The sequence below is a fragment of the Triplophysa rosa genome, linkage group LG1 (genome assembly GCF_024868665.1).
Source record: "Triplophysa rosa linkage group LG1, Trosa_1v2, whole genome shotgun sequence".
Lineage (NCBI taxonomy): Eukaryota > Metazoa > Chordata > Actinopteri > Cypriniformes > Nemacheilidae > Triplophysa > Triplophysa rosa.
The window spans coordinates 18,077,663-18,095,805 of NC_079890.1; the positions used below are offsets into that span (position 1 = coordinate 18,077,663).

General features: G+C 41.5%; 2 protein-coding genes across 2 annotated transcripts in view; one reads left to right on the top strand and one right to left on the bottom strand.

Moving 5' to 3' along the window:
• Window positions 1-18,143, top strand: part of lgr4 (leucine-rich repeat containing G protein-coupled receptor 4) — a 48,065-nt gene that overhangs the window by 24,034 nt on the left and 5,888 nt on the right. Inside the window, exons 4-17 of the mRNA XM_057345647.1 lie at window positions 1,661-1,732; window positions 2,669-2,740; window positions 8,229-8,444; window positions 9,481-9,552; window positions 11,459-11,527; window positions 12,016-12,087; window positions 12,196-12,267; window positions 12,884-12,952; window positions 13,141-13,212; window positions 13,800-13,865; window positions 13,965-14,036; window positions 15,062-15,133; window positions 15,457-15,582; window positions 15,850-15,947. Of these exons, the coding sequence (XP_057201630.1) occupies window positions 1,661-1,732; window positions 2,669-2,740; window positions 8,229-8,444; window positions 9,481-9,552; window positions 11,459-11,527; window positions 12,016-12,087; window positions 12,196-12,267; window positions 12,884-12,952; window positions 13,141-13,212; window positions 13,800-13,865; window positions 13,965-14,036; window positions 15,062-15,133; window positions 15,457-15,582; window positions 15,850-15,947 (1,220 nt within the window). The remainder of the gene's footprint in view (window positions 1-1,660; window positions 1,733-2,668; window positions 2,741-8,228; window positions 8,445-9,480; window positions 9,553-11,458; window positions 11,528-12,015; window positions 12,088-12,195; window positions 12,268-12,883; window positions 12,953-13,140; window positions 13,213-13,799; window positions 13,866-13,964; window positions 14,037-15,061; window positions 15,134-15,456; window positions 15,583-15,849; window positions 15,948-18,143) is intronic.
• kcna4 (potassium voltage-gated channel, shaker-related subfamily, member 4) overlaps window positions 1-18,143 on the bottom strand; it is a 119,252-nt gene that overhangs the window by 21,595 nt on the left and 79,514 nt on the right. The window lies entirely within an intron of this gene.

Sequence of the window (18,143 nt, forward strand, 5' to 3'; positions counted from 1 at the left end):
CTTTGGATAAAATTTTCTGCCAAATGCATAAATATACACTGAACAAAATTATAAATGCAACACTTTTGTTTTTGCCCCCATTTTTCATGAGCTAAACTCAAAGACCTCTCTAAGATTTTTTCTATGTACACAAAAGGCATATTTCTCTCACAAATCTGTCTAAATCTGTTAATGAGCACTTCTCCTTTGCCGAGATAGTCCATCCACCTCACAGTTGTGGCATATCAAGATGCTGATTAGACCGCATGATTATTGCACAGGTGTGCCTTAGGCTGGCCACAATAAATGCCCACTCTAAAATGTACAGTTTTACTGTATTGGTGGTCCGGGGGGGTCCAAAAACCAGTCAGTATCTTTTGTGACCACCATTTTCCTCACGAAGTGCAACACATCTCCTTCGCATAGAGTTGATCAGGTTGTTGATTGTGGCCTGTGGAATGTTGGTCTACTCCTCTTCAATGGCTGGATTAGGGTTAGGGTTATGGCTCATCCACACGAAGCAATACAAACTGTCTGCCATCTGCCCTGTACAGTGAAAACCGGGATTCATCCGTGAAGAGAACACCTCTCCAAAGTGCCAGACGCCATTGAATGTGAGCATTTGCCCACTCAAGTAAGTTACGACGAAGAACTACAATCAGGTCGAGACCCCGATGAGGACGACGAGAATGCAGATGAGCTTCCCTGAGACTGTTTCTGACAATTTGTGCAGAAATTCTTAGATTATGCAAAACGATTGTTGCAGCAGCTGTCCGGGTGGCTGGTCTCAGACGATCTTGGAGGTGAAGATGCTGGATGTGGAGGTCCTGGGCAGGTGTGGTTATGCGTGGTCTACGGTTGTGAGGCCAGTTGGATGTACTGCCAAATTCTCTGAAACGCCTTTGGAGACGGCTTATGGTAGAGAAATGAACATTCAATTCACGGGAAACAGCTCTGGTGGACATTCCTGCAGTCAGCATGCTAATTGCACGCTCCCTCAAAACTTGCGACATCTGTGGCATTGTGCTGTGTGATAAAGCTGCACATTTTAGAGTGGCCTTTTATTGTGGCCAGCCTAAGGCACACCTGTGCAATAATCATGCTGTCTAATCAGCATCTTGATATGCCACACCTGTGAGGTGGATGGATTATCTCGGCAAAGGAGAAGTGCTCACTAACACAGATTTAGACAGATTTGTGAACATTTGAGAGAAATAGGCCTTTTGTGTACGTAGAAAAAGTCTAAGATCTTTGAGTTCAGCTCATGAAAAATGGGGGCAAAAACAAAAGTGTTGCGTTTATAATTTTGTTCAGTGTAAATGTAAATAAAATAATAAGCAAATCATAAAACAGCCTTTATTTTTTATTCATAATATCAGATAGAAAAAATAGTCTTTTCCCTGTCTGTTCGTATTAGGTTGACAAACTACGTAACAAGTGGGTGCATTAATGTACTGTTGAATGTGTGATCACAGAACTAATCTATATTTTGCAATGGCCGCAAGTGCTGTTCATCAAACCATAATACAGAGTCAAAAGTATTCTTATTATAATATGTTTAACTTATTTGTTCTTGAACTTCTATCCAAAACTGTCACTCCTTTTGACGTTTTCCCCCAGCTTTCCATCAGACAATTTGACGTCACTGAATTTAACAAACTCTCTCTTTTTCTTTCTTTAGACGTTTGGCTGGTAATGACCTTGCTTTCATCCACCCAGAGGCTCTTTCTGGCCTCCACCAGCTTAAAGTCCTGTAAGTACTATACACACACACACACACACACACACACACACACAATACAAGCTTACCTATTCACCCAGAGTTTTTGCAGAACGCATTGAGAGAGCAGTATATCCTGCTGCGTGTTTTGTTGAGTTGTTAAGTGCTGTTGTGTACTAACAGGAATTTTGCTGCTACTGGATCAGCAAGTCTGTCAGTGTCTGATGGAGTACCTTTCATTATGATCCATTATCCCTCTCTCTTTCTCTCTTTCTCTCTCTCTCTCTCTCTCTCTCTCTCTCTCTCTCTCTCTCTCTCTCTCTCTGCTGTGACTCAAGTTTTGTCCTTCAGGTGTTTGTGAGCCAATTCAAATGCAGCTTATCAGCTGTCTGGTCCACTCAGCCACGTTTTACATAAAGCTTATTTTTCCTCTTCCTGTCCTTGTCCAGGGCCCGCTGTTCTCTCACACAGGCTCATCCAGAGTCTGTCGTCTGTGATGTTGGAAAGGAGTTAGGGAAACTGGGTTCGGACCAAATGTTAAGGGCTTTAAAACTGTAGATGTTGAAGATGATTTGGGAGTTTTAATTTACTGTGGCCGTGTGTTTGTGAATGCCTCCTGGCTGGGTTTATTTGTATGTGACTATATTGGTTTTCAGAAATGCATGTGTGTGTTTGTATGAGTGTGTGTAGTTGTGTTTGCTGTGGCCTGGCAAAGAGCGGGAAAAGTTGTCCTTCTGGCTTGTGCCATTTGAGTGACGCCAGAGAGAGCTGATAGTGTGGAGGAAGCAAGATATGCACTCAGATTAGCTTAGAACAAGACACACACACATCCCATTAATATTATAACGTATGGGTTATTTTGGGCATAGCAATGAATGTATAGCATTGTGGAACACAGAATTGTGTGTCATAGAAATGAACACTGTGTGATATGCTGTGGTTTTAACACTGTATGTATTTTTCTTGTAGGATGCTTCAGAATAATCAATTGAAAACAGTCCCCAGTGCAGCTCTTAAGAATCTCCATGCCCTGCAGTCATTGTGAGTATTTCTTTCCTTTTCTCCAAATACTAAGATGCCTAAACTTCCCATTATTGACAGCTTGTTCTTCATTATTAGGTTCAAGTCATCCATTTCAAAACATTTTAATGAATTAGAAATTTTATTTGCAGTGAAGAAAAAATGATGTGTTGGTACAATTATATTTGTCTATGAACAGTTTACAAAATGTAAGCCTTCAGATCAACGGGTTTTCAGGTCCTGAGAAACATTTTATTTAAGTGATCCTAAACTTTTAAACAGTAAATGTTGTGAGTCAAAGTATAATTACTGGTTGGGCTGAATGTATAATTTATATAGGTACACACATATTCTATACATTGACCAAATGTCCCCACAATTCTAAACCACCTACATTATGATTCAAATTAATTATTAGACATACTAAATGATATTTTTGACAATGTACAAATGCAGAACATTTTCTATGAGGGTTAGGTTTAGGGGTTGGGTAAGGGTATGACATAGAATGTACAGTTTGTACAGTATAAAAAAAATCATTCTGTGTGTTTGTGTATATGAATAGTGTGTATTCTGTGTCCTTTTAGTTTGTCTCAGTGAGATATTGTCCAGTTGTTGTTCCTGCTGTGGGACAATGTATGTTTAAAAAAGCAGCTTTCAACCATTATCACCTCTCCAGATGTCAGGGTTGTGGTGCAGAGAAGAACCCAAGCGCAGGCAGGCAGTAAAGGGGTTAACAGAAAATATTTATTTTAACAAAACAGAACAAAAATCACCTACAATGGGGGAAAACAGAACTAAGGAATAAACTTGAAATGAAAGACTTCCCACGAGGGGGCAAAATGAAAACAAGAACACTAAACTAAATGACACGACCAAACGTCTTAAATCAAAAACACAACAGGGTAGACCACAAGACTCACGGAACAAGGACAAGGCTGGAAACAGGAACACTGGACAAGGCACGGAATCAAGATGACAGGCATGAACACAATACACGGTACGTACGAACAATCCACGAGCACAGGACAAAGAAACATGAGGGTATAAATAGGAAACACAAACGAGGGATAACGACATGGGGCAGGTGTGAGACATTAAACACTCAGGGAAGGATAACGAGGAAACAAGAGGAATGGGGCCAATGACAAGACACTGGAGAGAACGTATATTACTGTCAAACGGACAATAATATGTTTCTCTCCACACATAACCAAAGACTTTGTCATGGCTCTGCTACAGGACCAAGAAAAACATGACAAAGGAAGCAGAGCCATGACACCAGATCTCTCTCTCTCTCCTGCACCCCCTCATGCCGGGTGTTTTTCCTCTCTTTTTCCCTGTGGTGCTGAAGTAATGTGTTTTGGCACAGTCCACCTCCTTTCGGATAAAGCCTCAGAGAATGACCTGTCAATCAACGTGCCTTCTGCCCCTCAGCATAGACGATGAGAGAAAGAGTGGGATATAGTCAGAGTAGAAGCTTTAGATGAAAGAAAAAGAAAGGAAAGAGGGGCAAAGAGGCAAGCAAGCCTGTAAAAGTGAGAGAGAGAGAGAGAGAGAGAGAGAGAGAGAGAGAGAGAGCAGTTGAGTGGGAATGTGTTCACCCTGCAGGCTCTCTGCACAGGTTCCTCAGCTGCGTTAATCAGTCTAGCAAAAAAAAACTTCCTAATTACAGTGACATTTCTGAAGAGAGCAAGACTGACACAAAGCCTCAAGGAAACACGAGACCTTCTTTACTTTACCTCATACAGCCATTATGATCTGCTCATACACTGAGCCTTACACAAATTCTTGATGGCCTCTTCAACAGTTAATGTTTTAGTTTCAGCAGTTGTAGATTATTTGGATGGAAATAAGACTCTATAGAGCACAAGAGCAGTACATCCAAAACCACAATTATAATCTTATGACCATCTATTCCGAGTGAACCATCAATTTTGAGTGGCCACCTCTGTCATATAGTTTGCAGTGATTTGGTTAATATTGGTTACGTCTAACCTCAAAAGTCAATTCGGTGGTTTGCCAGTTAACAGACCAGAGAGCAATTATTTATCATCTACAATAATCCTTAAGCCTTCCATGAGGGTTAAAGCTATGATTTGGTTTGTTTAATAAATGAATTGCTTATAAAGTGATAAATCTTAACATACTCTGAGCTGCTAATGCGTTTAACATTACACTGGCATTGGTGGCCAAGGTTTCCAAGTTTAAATTAATAGTCTTAAAGGGAAACTCCACCCAAAAATGAACATTCTGTCATATATTATTACCCCCACATTGTTCCAAACCTGTATACATTTCTTTGTTCTGTTGTACACAAAGGAAGATATTTGGAAAAATGTAAATGGTAGTCACAGGTGCCCGAACTGTACATTTTTCAAAATATCCCATTTTGTGTTCAACAGAACAAAGAAAATGATACAACAATTGCTCTTACTAAGGTAGTCAGTGATATCCCAGAAATGTCAGTTGTTAACATTTTTCCAAATATCTTTTTTGTTCAATAGAACAAAGAAATTGATAAAGATTTGGAACAACTAGAGGGTGATTAAATAATGACAGAATTTTCATTTTTTGGATGGAGTATCCCTTTAAGACCCCCTCTCTCTCTGCCACCCTACCATTTGTCTGTCATTTTAATGTCTCAAATATGCTCTATATGTGCAAGTCAGTATGAGCTCAGCTTTGGCAGCGGCTGATGTGGACATGCCCAGATCTGCACATTGAAAACAAGCGGCACGCACAGCAGCTGACAGATAGTATCTCTATAGATAAGAGTTGACTCCTGAATTCATGATTTAGTCAATTCACAACTTAAAAATCCCTTTTAGACTGAAACTCCAAGGAATTGTGAGCGCCATGTTGTTCATTCATTGATTTTAGTTTACTTTTCATTCACTGGACCCACATCATGCCTATTGTGTGAGCATGATGTTTGTGTAGACTGCTTCTTGTCGAGCTGAGAATTAGACATTCTTAAGCGTGCCAAAGCCGAAAGTGATCCAGAGTTCATATCCAAAGCACACGTCACTTTAGATGATCTCTCACTTTAGTTCACAAATGCCTCGCTGTGCTGAAAAGTTCTCCTGAAGAATCACACACAAACAGGAGAAGTGTATACACACGCTGCAAACTTGTTTTCACTCGCTGTTGATTCATTAGAGAATGTGCGGTCTTTAGTCCTCCATTCCCAGAAAGCATTGAGAGAACATGTTGGTTAAAGCTCAAGGTACACTGTATTAGAGCTGTAATCAGGCCTTAAAAGTTAGGCCAGACAGGGTCCGAGCCCGACAGAATTCGGCCCGAGCCCGACAAGTACATTTTGATTGACAGCTTTTTAAAAGCCCGAACCCGTTTACAGCCCGACATTAGGCTATTCAAATGTGCGCACGCACACAGCTTTTTGTCAAGAATGAGTCATTTATACATGTTTTAACATAATTTATTAATGACTAACGTAGGCTATAGGCCACTTGGAAGTTGGAACAAAGAAATAAATAAGTCCTCTGTAACTTCGTAACATCTCACATATCCCACTGGCTCATTATTCTCATTATGCACATGGTCAAAACTTTTCCTCACCTCAGACTTTGCTTTAGTTGCTGGTGCAACCAAAACGTAATCGCCAGAGGCAAGCCTCCGTTTCACCTCCTCAGCATCCATTTTCGCATCTTTCTCGCACTAATCGGAACGCATAACATGAACGCTCATTTACCGCGCAAGCCCGAGCCCGGCCCGAGCCCGTGTAAAATGATAGAAATTAAGCCCGAACCCGACCGAAACCATTGGGTCCAGTCGGGTTCGGGCAAAGATCTTCAGCTCTACACTGTATGTACACTCTTCCAGGCCAATTGTGAACAATTATGAGCTGTGTTTATATTTTCATCTGCCTCAAGACCTCTGTAATATATTTCCATTACACAGAGGCATTCATAACCTCCCCGCCTTGTTGTTTTAATGTGCATTGCTGTTCCAAAACCTAGCAAGCTGCCTATATAGACAACAGTTTAAGTCATCGTAGACATGCTCACGGCAAAATTCTAAGACAGTGTATCCTTCACTGGAAAAAGACAATCCCACAATGCACTGTGGCAATGTTAGTAAATAAAATCCATGCACAGAAAATGCTCAAAGGTTTTAGATGAGAAGAGAAAAGTTAATGAATGTGTGTTTGTGCTCTTTTTAGAGTATTGTGTCAACAGAGTTTAGCAACGTTACCTGCAAACTCTGTAGAGGTTATAACTATTACATTTATTTAAAAAGTTGCTTATAAGGTTTCATTTCTGTTGCCTTGAAAGGCTGGTATGTATGTAGTAGACTGCAAATGCAGCTTACAAGATTTTTTTGTGTTTTAATTGTGTAATCTTCCAGGGAAAGGGAGTAGAGCATAGCCTGTCAGCCATTCATAAACAGGAAGTCACCACCCCACCATTATTACCCATCAAACCCTTCCTCCCTGTGATTGGCTCCTGTGGTAGGAACTCAGTCCAATTTGAGATCTCAGGGCCTTACTCTGTTTAAAAGATTTAATTTATAAAACGGTTACGGTCACGATACGACACAGCTATGACCACTTCACCTAACTATTCTGTGTGCCTCTAAGCACCCTTAGCAACATAAACTAAACATTCTGTTGCTGCTTACAGTCGATCAGTTTTGTCCAGTGGAAGGAAGTCTTTGATACATATTTTTCGGCTTTAATATTTGTATCGTGTGATAACCGTTTTATAAAAGCAATAAGGTACTTGAGGCTAGTGCTTTATCGTGAATAAGTCACGGCTTAAAGGGGTGAAGGCACGACGCGAAGCACAACCCCTCGGGCCCCTTACTTTCCCCCTATCTTTTGTTCCATCCCTTCCTATTTAAATATTTTCTATGAAGAAATATGTGTAAAAAAGTTCAAATCTTGTTTTATATTCCCTAAAAGCAATAAAAAAGTCCTGACTGAAGCCATCATAAAATCATACATGAAAGAGTCATTAAGTCTTCTAAAGCCTTGAGCTTCTGAGGAACTGACCAAAGTTTATGTAAAAGTCTTTCCTTCCTGCCCAGTGATGTTAACACCCTTGGCTTTACTTGAATCTATTAGACAAACACATTGCTTGAGAGACATATGGACACTGAGTCAGATCTTTTATGCATCTACAGTATTTGATACAGCACCGTTGCCTCGGTCACGAGCCCTCAGGGAGCCTGCAAGGTGTGGTCCCATTCTCTCATAATCCCAGTCAAGGGGCCCCTGAGTGGGTCTACAGGACTCCCACCTGGGCTGTGTGAATAGATCTGGCCAGCGTAGTGAGATCATGGAAAAGGCTTGTGTTTCTTTAACAGCGCACGCAGTGCTTGGACTGTGAGTGCTAACTGATGTTTTAGCACCTACATGACAGCCCGCTGTTATGCGCTCTCCCCTGGTGGCATATTTCCTAAAGCATCTGTTTTGATAAGAAAAAGCATTTTTTTAAAGCAAGCGCACGGATGTTTAATCAATCTCTCCCCTTTCTCTCTGCAGACGGTTGGATGCTAACCACATCACGTCTGTGCCTGAGGACAGTTTTGAGGGTCTCCAGCAGCTCAGGCATCTTTGGCTGGATGACAACAGCCTGACCGAGGTTCCTGTCGGCCCCCTGCAGCACCAGAGCAACCTTCAGGCCCTGACGCTGGCCCTCAACCGGATCACACGCATCCCGGACAACGCCTTCGCCAATCTCTCCAGCCTGGTCGTGCTGTGAGTGCCATACCTGAGCGGTTTTACAACAATATTCAATACTGTTCTGAATAAATGAGACTACACACACTGGAGTAATTCATGATATTCTGCTTCTAATACTGATTAAACATACCTCGGTCGGTTGCCTTTCACCACACATCGGTTAAATCAATCAATGCGCTACACTAACTGTGGTCCTTGGCTGCTCATAAAACAGTCATGCATATAAACTTGCACATGGTTAAGTACACACACAGGTAAACAGCGACGTGGACAGAGGTTTTCTGAGAGGGAAACAGAATGGACCCTTGTGTCTTGCAAAGTCAAACAGAGGCTATAAGCTCTGCGTCTCTCTTCTGGACGCTTCTCTGTGGGTCTGATTTACCAATTACATTCCAGCTGCTGGAAAATATTTGTTTTAGGAGTAAAGGGCCAATTAATCCGTTAAGTAGGCTGAACAAACACACAGACCTGCGCAGCGAAGTGCTCATGCGAGCGCCTGATGAGTTATCCGTTCAGAGACACAAAATGTTTGCGTTGGTGTGCTGTTGAGAAGTGCATCTTTTTAATGACTGGAACATTTGAGAAAAGTAGACATCCCGTGTCATCTTAAAAATGATGCATTGGGCGGATTCATGATGGATAGATCGCATGAGAAGTTTTTACATTTCTTTATCTGTCTGTATATATATCCGCTGTAATCCACGATTGTTTGAAGTATGTAGTCATTTTGTCACTCACTTAAAGGAATAGTTCACCCATTAATGAAAATTCTGTCTTTATTTACTCACCCTCAAGTTGTTCCAAATCTGTATAAATTCCTTTGTTCTTGACCACCATTAAATGTATACAGATTTGGAACAACTAGAGAGTGAGTTAAGGTTGACAGATTTTTCATTTTTGGGTGAACTATCCCTTTAATAGCTAACAAAAAATGCAATGCAATCACAAATGCATGATTTTGTTTGATAATTGAGGGTTAAAAATTGCACACGTGAATGGCATACTGTACATCTCTTTCAATTACTTTTATTTGACATATTTTTTCATTCAGGCATCTACACAATAATCGGATCCAGGAGATTGGGAAGAACTGCTTTAATGGGCTCGACAACCTAGAGACATTGTGAGTGTGCATTATGAGATCACTCTCTCTGTCATTTAAGAGAATGTTACGGTAAATTTACTTCTGTTGCAGTGGATCTCACATCAGTAACATAATCCTTGCGTTTGTTTTTATCAGACCTTTAGCTTATTTCATGCTCATTAAATAGTGAATTAAAGATAATATGGAAACTTTCCCACTGTGAATCAATTCTTTGTGGGTACAGGGACAGTGCTTGTTCTGTTTGAGAGTTATCTGCTGTTATAGCGCCCTCTTCTGCAAGTTTTAGGATCAAAGAGAACAACAAAAGCACTCTACTGTAGAGAGGTGCTTAAGCTGACAGTATTTGATTTTGAATGTTGGTTTAAAACACGGGCAAATGCTGTTGGGTTTAATCCCAGAACAGATGTCTCGCTCTTTAACTCTCTCCATTGAAACCTTGATGAACAGCTATTACTACAAAATATTGTTTCGAATGCACAGGACTTTAAAGAACCACAGTTTGCTAGCTCGGTCTAAAGAGTTTGTGCAAGCTGAATTACAGTTTATAGGATTCAGGCACTGATACACCACATGTTTTGGATATTAAGATGCAAGTAGTGATCAACCTTCATTAGGTCAGGCAACTCTAATGAGTCATTACCTATTCGCCTGAACTCATTTAATCAGGATTTACAGTATACTGATAAAGGACAAAGAGTCTTTTTAGGAGCCTTGGCTGTACCTTATTGCCTTCGTTCTCTCTCTCCATTTACCACAGTTCGTTTAGCAAGCATCCACCGCATCAGGGAGGAAGAGACGAAGGGAAGGGAAAGGCAGATAGCCATCGCTGACTCTACTTTATTTACTTACTCCGGCAATAATTAGGACAGGATGAGGGCACGCCAATGTCCTGTGCCCCTGGGGAGGAGAGTGGGACACAGGACATTAGGGGCATTAAGGCTATAATGCCAAGTTGTATCGTGTGGCGGTAAAGACAAACAATACCACAGTGAAGAAATCAGCCGACCAGCTGTCCTTGCTGGGCTTTATAAACCGAATCATTGATTTCAACGAACAGATTTTCTTTTATTTTCCTTTTAATTTCAGTTTTTGTCCTTTGGCAAAAACTCTTAATTTTGAGTCCTGTTGTTTAAAAGTAGAGCTGAAGCAAAGATGGCATAATATGTTTATCAGGAATAAACATATTAGGGTACGATCACACAGAAAGTGCTTTTCATGTTCGAAAACGTGAGGCGCGCAGCGTTTTTTGTATGTTGATAGGTAACCCGAAACAGCCACAACAAGTTTCTCCTCCATGTCTCCAGGCGTTCCGAGCATCTGTAAACTTCCGTTGCCACAAGGGAAGCCCCGCCTCTCCACTCATTCGATTGGACAATGGAAAAAAGCGCACATGACGTCAAGCGCTTTTCTGCTCAGAGTTGAGTTTTTTTCAACTTCGGGCGCTCGGAGCGCTCCACCTAAAACGCGAGGCGCAGCAGGCGGCAGAAACACGAGGCGCCCGGTGTTGTGCCGAGAAATGCACCCCTGCCAGATTCTGCACCTCCTTCAATAACACGTTGTCCGATTGGCTAATTCTAACCCCTCCCCTAACACTTAATCCTCACCCTAACCATTGTGGGGAGGGTGGGTGCATAATCTGGCAGGGGTGCATTTCTCGGCATTACACCGGCACGCATAAGCAGCGCGCAAAACGCTCCCTGCCAACTGAAAACAATTCAAAAGAGGCGCGTCTCACAGCAAAAGACGCGTTCTGTCTGATCAGGCCCTAATACTGCTTTATTGAATTAAGCAGGACAATAACAAAAAGCAGGACAATAACAGTTTGCTATATTAGGAGAAGCAGAATGGTTTAGCCTGGGTGTTGCTAAAGTCACACCAGGGATGTTTATCTTAATATGAATAACTTTTATCTGTGTCCTTTTAGGGATCTAAACTTCAACAATCTGAAGACCTTCCCGGAGGCCATTCAGAATCTGCCCAAGATGAAAGAACTGTGAGGATCAACAACAAACACACTCATACACTCATTTACAGTCATTGCAATAGTTTCCCCTTCAGCCATTTATTTCTAGGTCAGTTATTGATGTAAATCATTGTTCAGACAAAGGGGATTTGTGAACCCGGAGCTCAAATGAAAAACACAGATTACAGATTTGCGGAACATCTTTGTAAAAGATAGTCTTGAAAATCTACAAGGCAGGAAAACTAGAATAGTATACTAAGAATACTTAAAGTCCCCCAACAGGTATGTGTTTCTCGCCATTGTGTTCTGTAATCCAGACACAGAGCCTTGGATTGAGTGTACATTAAAAATCACTAGTGTGCAGAGAGGCCACCTAGCGTTGAGATGTAGAACTGCTTGTTGTGACCAGTAATGTAGACCTGAGGGAGAACACTTCAGATTGCTTATCTCACAGAGCTACTTAACCGTTTTTGGCTTGATGATTTCCTAATGATTTCTTTCCTCTCTCTTTTTGCCAGTGGATTTCACAGCAATAACATTGCATCCATCCCCGAGGGAGCCTTTTATAGGAACCCACTGCTACGTACAATGTAAGCAAACGCTCACACTCATGCCCCTCAACATGGAATATTCACACATGAAAATTATGTATGTTTACTACTGTCTGTAAATCAGATGTATTGTTTCTGTGTGTGCAGCCATCTTTTTGACAACCCTCTCTCCTTCGTGGGAACTTCTGCCTTCCAGAACCTGTCAGACCTGCACTCTTTGTAAGCAGAACTATATTCAATTATGTTCTTGAACAAGCTAATTATTGAGCTTTAACATGCCAATCACATGAGACATACTCCCCCTTAACCACTGTATATGTTTCAGTTTATTACACTTTACAGGGACAGTTCACACAAAAAATGATTCTATACAATAGAAGTGAATGGGTGCCAGTGCTGTTCGGTTTTTTCAAAAATATATATTTTTTGTGTTCTGCTGAAGAAAGTCATACAGGTTTGAAATGACAATAGGGTGACTAAATGATGACAGAATTTTCATTTTTTACGTGAACTATCACTTTAAAAATGAATTTGATGTGGAAAACTGAAGAGGTTTTCTGTCAGTTGTGTTTTACAAGCAATGTAGGTGAATGGGGACAAATACTGAAGCACTGAAAGTATTATAAATAAAAGAAGTCAATATTAAAAAGACTTAATGAAATACACAAGTCCTAGGGGCATGGAGCTTTTGTATAGCTTTACAGTGCCCACATTCACTGTCATTGTATGAAAACTCATTCTGCTAAACCTCTTCTTTTGTGTACCCCTTTTGATGGAACAAAAGTCAAAAAATGACGGCAGGTTTTTTTTCCTTTAAATTGGTTGCATATTTCAGAATGCTGCGTGGTGCCAGTATGATGCAGGATTTCCCAAGCCTGGCGGGAACAGGAAATCTAGAGAGCCTGTGAGTTCATTTTATACTGCACAGTGTCATTGATAAACAAATCCTCAGCCAACCAATGATGTCAAGTTTCCTATTAGGAACAATAGTGCATTCTCATAAAACAAACAACAAACAAAAAATAAGAGGCCAGATACTTAATAAAGTGCATACTTTGTTCTAAATCCCCTTTTGTACTTTGTGTTGTCCAGGACTTTAACAGGAACTAAAATCAGAAGCATACCAGCAGACCTGTGTGAAGAACTGACCATGTTACGTACGCTGTAAGTGCGACCTGAGCGTGACACACAACAACGCCTGACACTTCAGTTCCCCACACAACATAGTAATGACACTACATGCCTCTTTGTAACCACACACGCACCTTTCAAGCAGAGAATACCACTCATAATAGTTCTCAACACATGTCAGTCAGATGTCCATGAGCGGCCAATGATGTGCCTGTTACAGCCTCAAGCTCTCCGTAATTAAACATCAGTTACAAGCCCCTGAACACACAAAGCCTTCAAGGCTGTGCTGTCAGTCAAACTACTGACATATGCTTGACATGTCAGTCAAATCTAAACACTCCCCACCGTTTCACACACACCATCACGCAAAAACACAGTGTGCGTCAGTCAAACGTCATCCACCTCACAGGCATGTGCGCAGTGGCCCGTCAGAGGCTCAGCTGCGGGGGGACGTTTTAAAGTGATGTCTAATGACCTCCCAGAGGAGAGCGAGGTAGAAGCCAGCCCGCACCCTGCCTGACTGCTTTAAACATCACAGAACCTCTAGCTCCTGTCTTAACTTCATCAAAATGTCTCTGTCTCACAAGCTCTGTTTCTCAGCGTGTCGTGTGTTCCCACAGTGATCTGTCCTATAATGAAATCCAAGACCTGCCATCCTTTCAGGGCTGCGTTAGACTGCAAGACATGTGAGTTGCAGAAACGTGCCACATTTTCTCTGATGTTCAGACACAAACGTGTCGTGTGAACGTGCGCTGATTGTTTTTCTTAATTTTGTGGTTTTGCAGAAGTCTACAGCATAACCAAATTCAACAGATTGACAGGGGCACTTTTCAGGGCATGACCAGCCTTAGAGTGCTGTAAGTATTGGACATTGTCATAATCACAAAGCCAGACAGGCTAATTGGTTTGGTACTATCACCCTAAAAGTTGTTTCTTGAGAATGACCAGATGACTGTACATTAACCTGTTTAAAAAGGAATTATTACTTACTAAATAAAGTAGTAGCCATTAAATATTGATTTGAGAATATTTGATTGCATCAGAAAAAAAGACATAATGTAATGACAGCCAGCTGTTATCGAAAGAATCGCCTGTACATTATCCCTGTACTTAAAGAATAGCAGTTTAACTATCACACACAGTATAGGGACTCACAAGAGGCTTTACCCGAATTCTACATCTTTCCTGAGAGCCATCTGTATATGTTCAGCCTAGGGCTGTCACGATTATTATAATCGTCTCATCGCGATTGTTGGACCTCATCGCGATGGTTTCAGATCATCGCAATTATTGCACATCTCTACAGAAGACACTAAGGGGAGCTGTTGTGCATCGCATATTGCATATTTTATTGTATATATTGTAACTAAAGCATGGTAATACTTGTAAAATGTACCACCACAACATAAAAATACCATCAAAATAACCTGCAGTACAATTTAATATTATTTCAGTGTGAAAACCAGTCTACCAAAATCTCATTAACACAGAAGTAAACTTTTATTGTAGTCTTGCAAGTGAGAAAAAAAACAGACTAGCTTTTCTATGACTGATAGCATTTCAATGGTGGCTTCAATTCGCTCCTGATCAATTTACTTCATTTACAAGTATTTGGCGGTTGTATTATTGACAGGTAAAAGCCTAAACCTTAAGTATGATGACCCAATCTTTTCCTATGTATTTCCAAGAAAAAGAACATAGTCTTTATATTCAGAACAATACGGTCGTTTCAAAGCTGAATAAAAAAATGTATGAGAATTAAAAGTCAAAGCTCTAAAACAGACAATTAATCGTCATAATCGCAATGAATCATTAGTCAAATTTCATAATCGTGACAGCCCTAGTTCAGCCTGTGTATGTTTGTTTTGTCACCACTCTACAGAGACCTGAGCAGAAACCAGATCAAGTTTATCCACAGAGATGCCTTCCTTTCACTTAGCGCTCTCACCAACCTGTGAGTCTTCAGTCAAACAACACCATAACTCATCTGCTCCATTTATTAACACATTCACAAATGAACATACTGTTTAATTAAATTAAATTAAATACAATTAATACTGTTTTGGACTCATAGATAATTTCCTGATATTTTACATTTGAATTAAAAGTATTTTGATGCATTTATTTTCACCACAGCACCTCTGATGAGACAACAAAGCCATGCGGGGCTTGCTTGTGTGTGTGTGTGTGTGTGTGTGTGTGTGTGTGTGTGTGTGTGTGTGTGTGTGTGTGTGTGTGTACATGCATATAATTGCCTTTTTTCCATCATGCCATTAGGGACCTGAGTCTTAACTCCCTAGCCAGCGTTCCCACAGCAGGACTGAGTGCACTGAACCAGCTGAAACTGATTGGAAACGTGGAGCTGAGGAACGGACTGACGGCTAAGAGTCTACCCAAACTCAGGTTAGAGCTCTTCACAGCTTTACTTATGAGCCGTGACTGATTACAGGTCCTTACAGTGGCTCTTGTGTCCCAGTTTAGTTTGTATAAATAATGGCACGACCCCGTCATTCCTCACCTGTATTCTGTAATCGCACACAGTATGCTCAGAGAGACCTTGAGATGTTCTCTGATTGAAACCCTTATAATTAAGTATCTCTTCCAGTAAGACCATCATGTGACAATGTCTTATTTCTCTCTCACTCATTCTCTCCCTCTGTGTCTTCGCAGGTCTATAACGGTTCCCTATGCCTACCAGTGTTGTGCTTTTGTAGCGTGTGACAGTGCAATCAGCCCTGCCGAGGATGACGAGAGGAGAAATGCGTTCGGTATGACAGTAATCTACACTGTGATGAGCTCAGCACGCATCCTTACCGGGCGCAACACGACAAAGTGGCAAGCAATAAATGCGAAGTGTCTGCCCTAACCAGATGCGACAAGCAATGCAACATTTTGTCGGTTGTGTGGTTTCCATTTCAGCTACATTTTTTCCCACCCAAATGACATCTCGGAGCAAAATCTTGCTCCTCGTGTATACAAAACATTAAACATGGATGAGCCTAGGAGGGATTGATTGTAAATTGGGAAACATTTGATAATAAATAATCTCTTAGGTTCCACAGGGAAAATTGTAAAGACTCAATGGTCACGTAATTGATATAACTACAAGCTATGTGTTATTTGATTGCACTCGGAACACGCTGTGTAGCTGATGAGCGTAAAACTGAGAACCTGGTCACACATTGTTTTGATTGGTTGAGGTTGCATTATGTGGCCGTTTTGCTTTCATTGGAATCTTGTGTTACGCCTAGTTAGAACACTATGTTATGGTGTAGTTACATGTGATTGATTGAGGTGGTCTGGCTGTGTGTGTGTGTGTGTGTGTGTGTGCCCGTGCGTGCGTGCGTGCGTGTGTGTGCGTGCGTGTGTGCGTGTGTGTGTGTGTGTGTGGTATAAGGCGTCACATACAGTATCTCACAGAAGTGAGTACACCCCTCACATTTTAGTAAATATTTTATTAAATCTTTTCATGTGACAACACTGAAGAAATGACACTGTGCTACATTGTAAAGTAGTGAGTGTACAGCTTGTATAAAAGTGTAAATTTGCTGTCCCCTCAAAATAACTCAACACACAGCCATTAATGTCTAAACCGCTGGCAACAAAAGTGAGTACATCCCTAAGTGAAAATGTCCAAATTGGGCCAAAAGTGTCAATATTTTGTGTGGACACCATTATTTTCCAGCACTGCCTTAACCCTCTTGGGCATGGAGTTCACCAGAGCTTCACAGGTTGCCACTGGAGTCCTCTTCCACTCCTCCATGACGACATCACAGAGCTGGTGGATGTTAGAGACTTTGCGCTCCTCCACCTTCCGTTTGAGGATGCCCCACAGATGCTCAATAGGGTTTAGGTCTTCACCTTTACCCTCGGCTTCTTTAGCAAGGCAGTGGTCGTCTTGGAGGTGTGTTTGGGGTCGTTATCATGTTGGAATACTGCCCTGCGGCCCAGTCTCCGAAGGGAGGGGATCATGCTCTGCTTCAGTATGTCACAGTACATGTTGGCTTTCATGGTTCCCTCAATGAACTGTAGCTCCCCAGTGCCAGCTGCACTCATGCAGCCCCAGACCATGACACTCCCACCACCATGCTTGACTGTAGGCAAGACACACTTGTCATTGTTCTCCTCTCCTGGTTGCCGCAACACACTGGTTGACACCAACTGGACCAAATAAGTTTATCTTGGAATAATCAAACCACAGGACAGTAATCCATGTCCTTAGTCTGCTTGTCTTCAGCAAACTGTTTGCAGGCTTTCTTGTGCATCATCTTTAGAAGAGGCTTCATTCTCAGACGACAGCCTTGCATACCAATTTGATGCGGTGTATGGTCTGAGCAGGCTGACCCCCCACCCCTTCAACCTCTGCAGCAATGCTGGCAGCACTCATAAGTCTATTTCCCAAAGACAACCTCCAGATATGGCGCTGAGCCCGTGCACTCAACTTCTTTGATCGACCATGGCGAGGCCTGTTCTGAGTGGAACCTGTCCTGTTAAACCACTGTATGGTCTTAGCCACCGTGCTGCAGCTCAGTTTCAGGGTCTTGGCAATCTTCATATTGCCTAAGCCATCTTTATGTAGAGCAACAATTCTTTTTTTTTCTTTGCCATTGAGTTCTTTGCCATGAGGTGCCGTGTTGAACTTCCAGTGACCAGTATGAGAGTGTGAGAGTGATAACACCAAATTTAACACACCTTCTCCCCATTCACACCTAAGACCTTGTAACAATAACGAATCACATGACACCGGGAAGGGAAAATGGCTAATTGGGCCCAATTTAGACATTTTCACTTAGGGGTGTACTCACGTTTGTTGCCAGCTGTTTAGACATTAATGGCTGTGTGTCGAGTTATTTTGAGGGGACAGCAAATTTACACTGTTATACAAGCTGTACACTCACTACTTTACATTGTAGCAAAGTGTTATTTCTTCAGTGTTGTCACATGAAAAGATATAATAAAATATT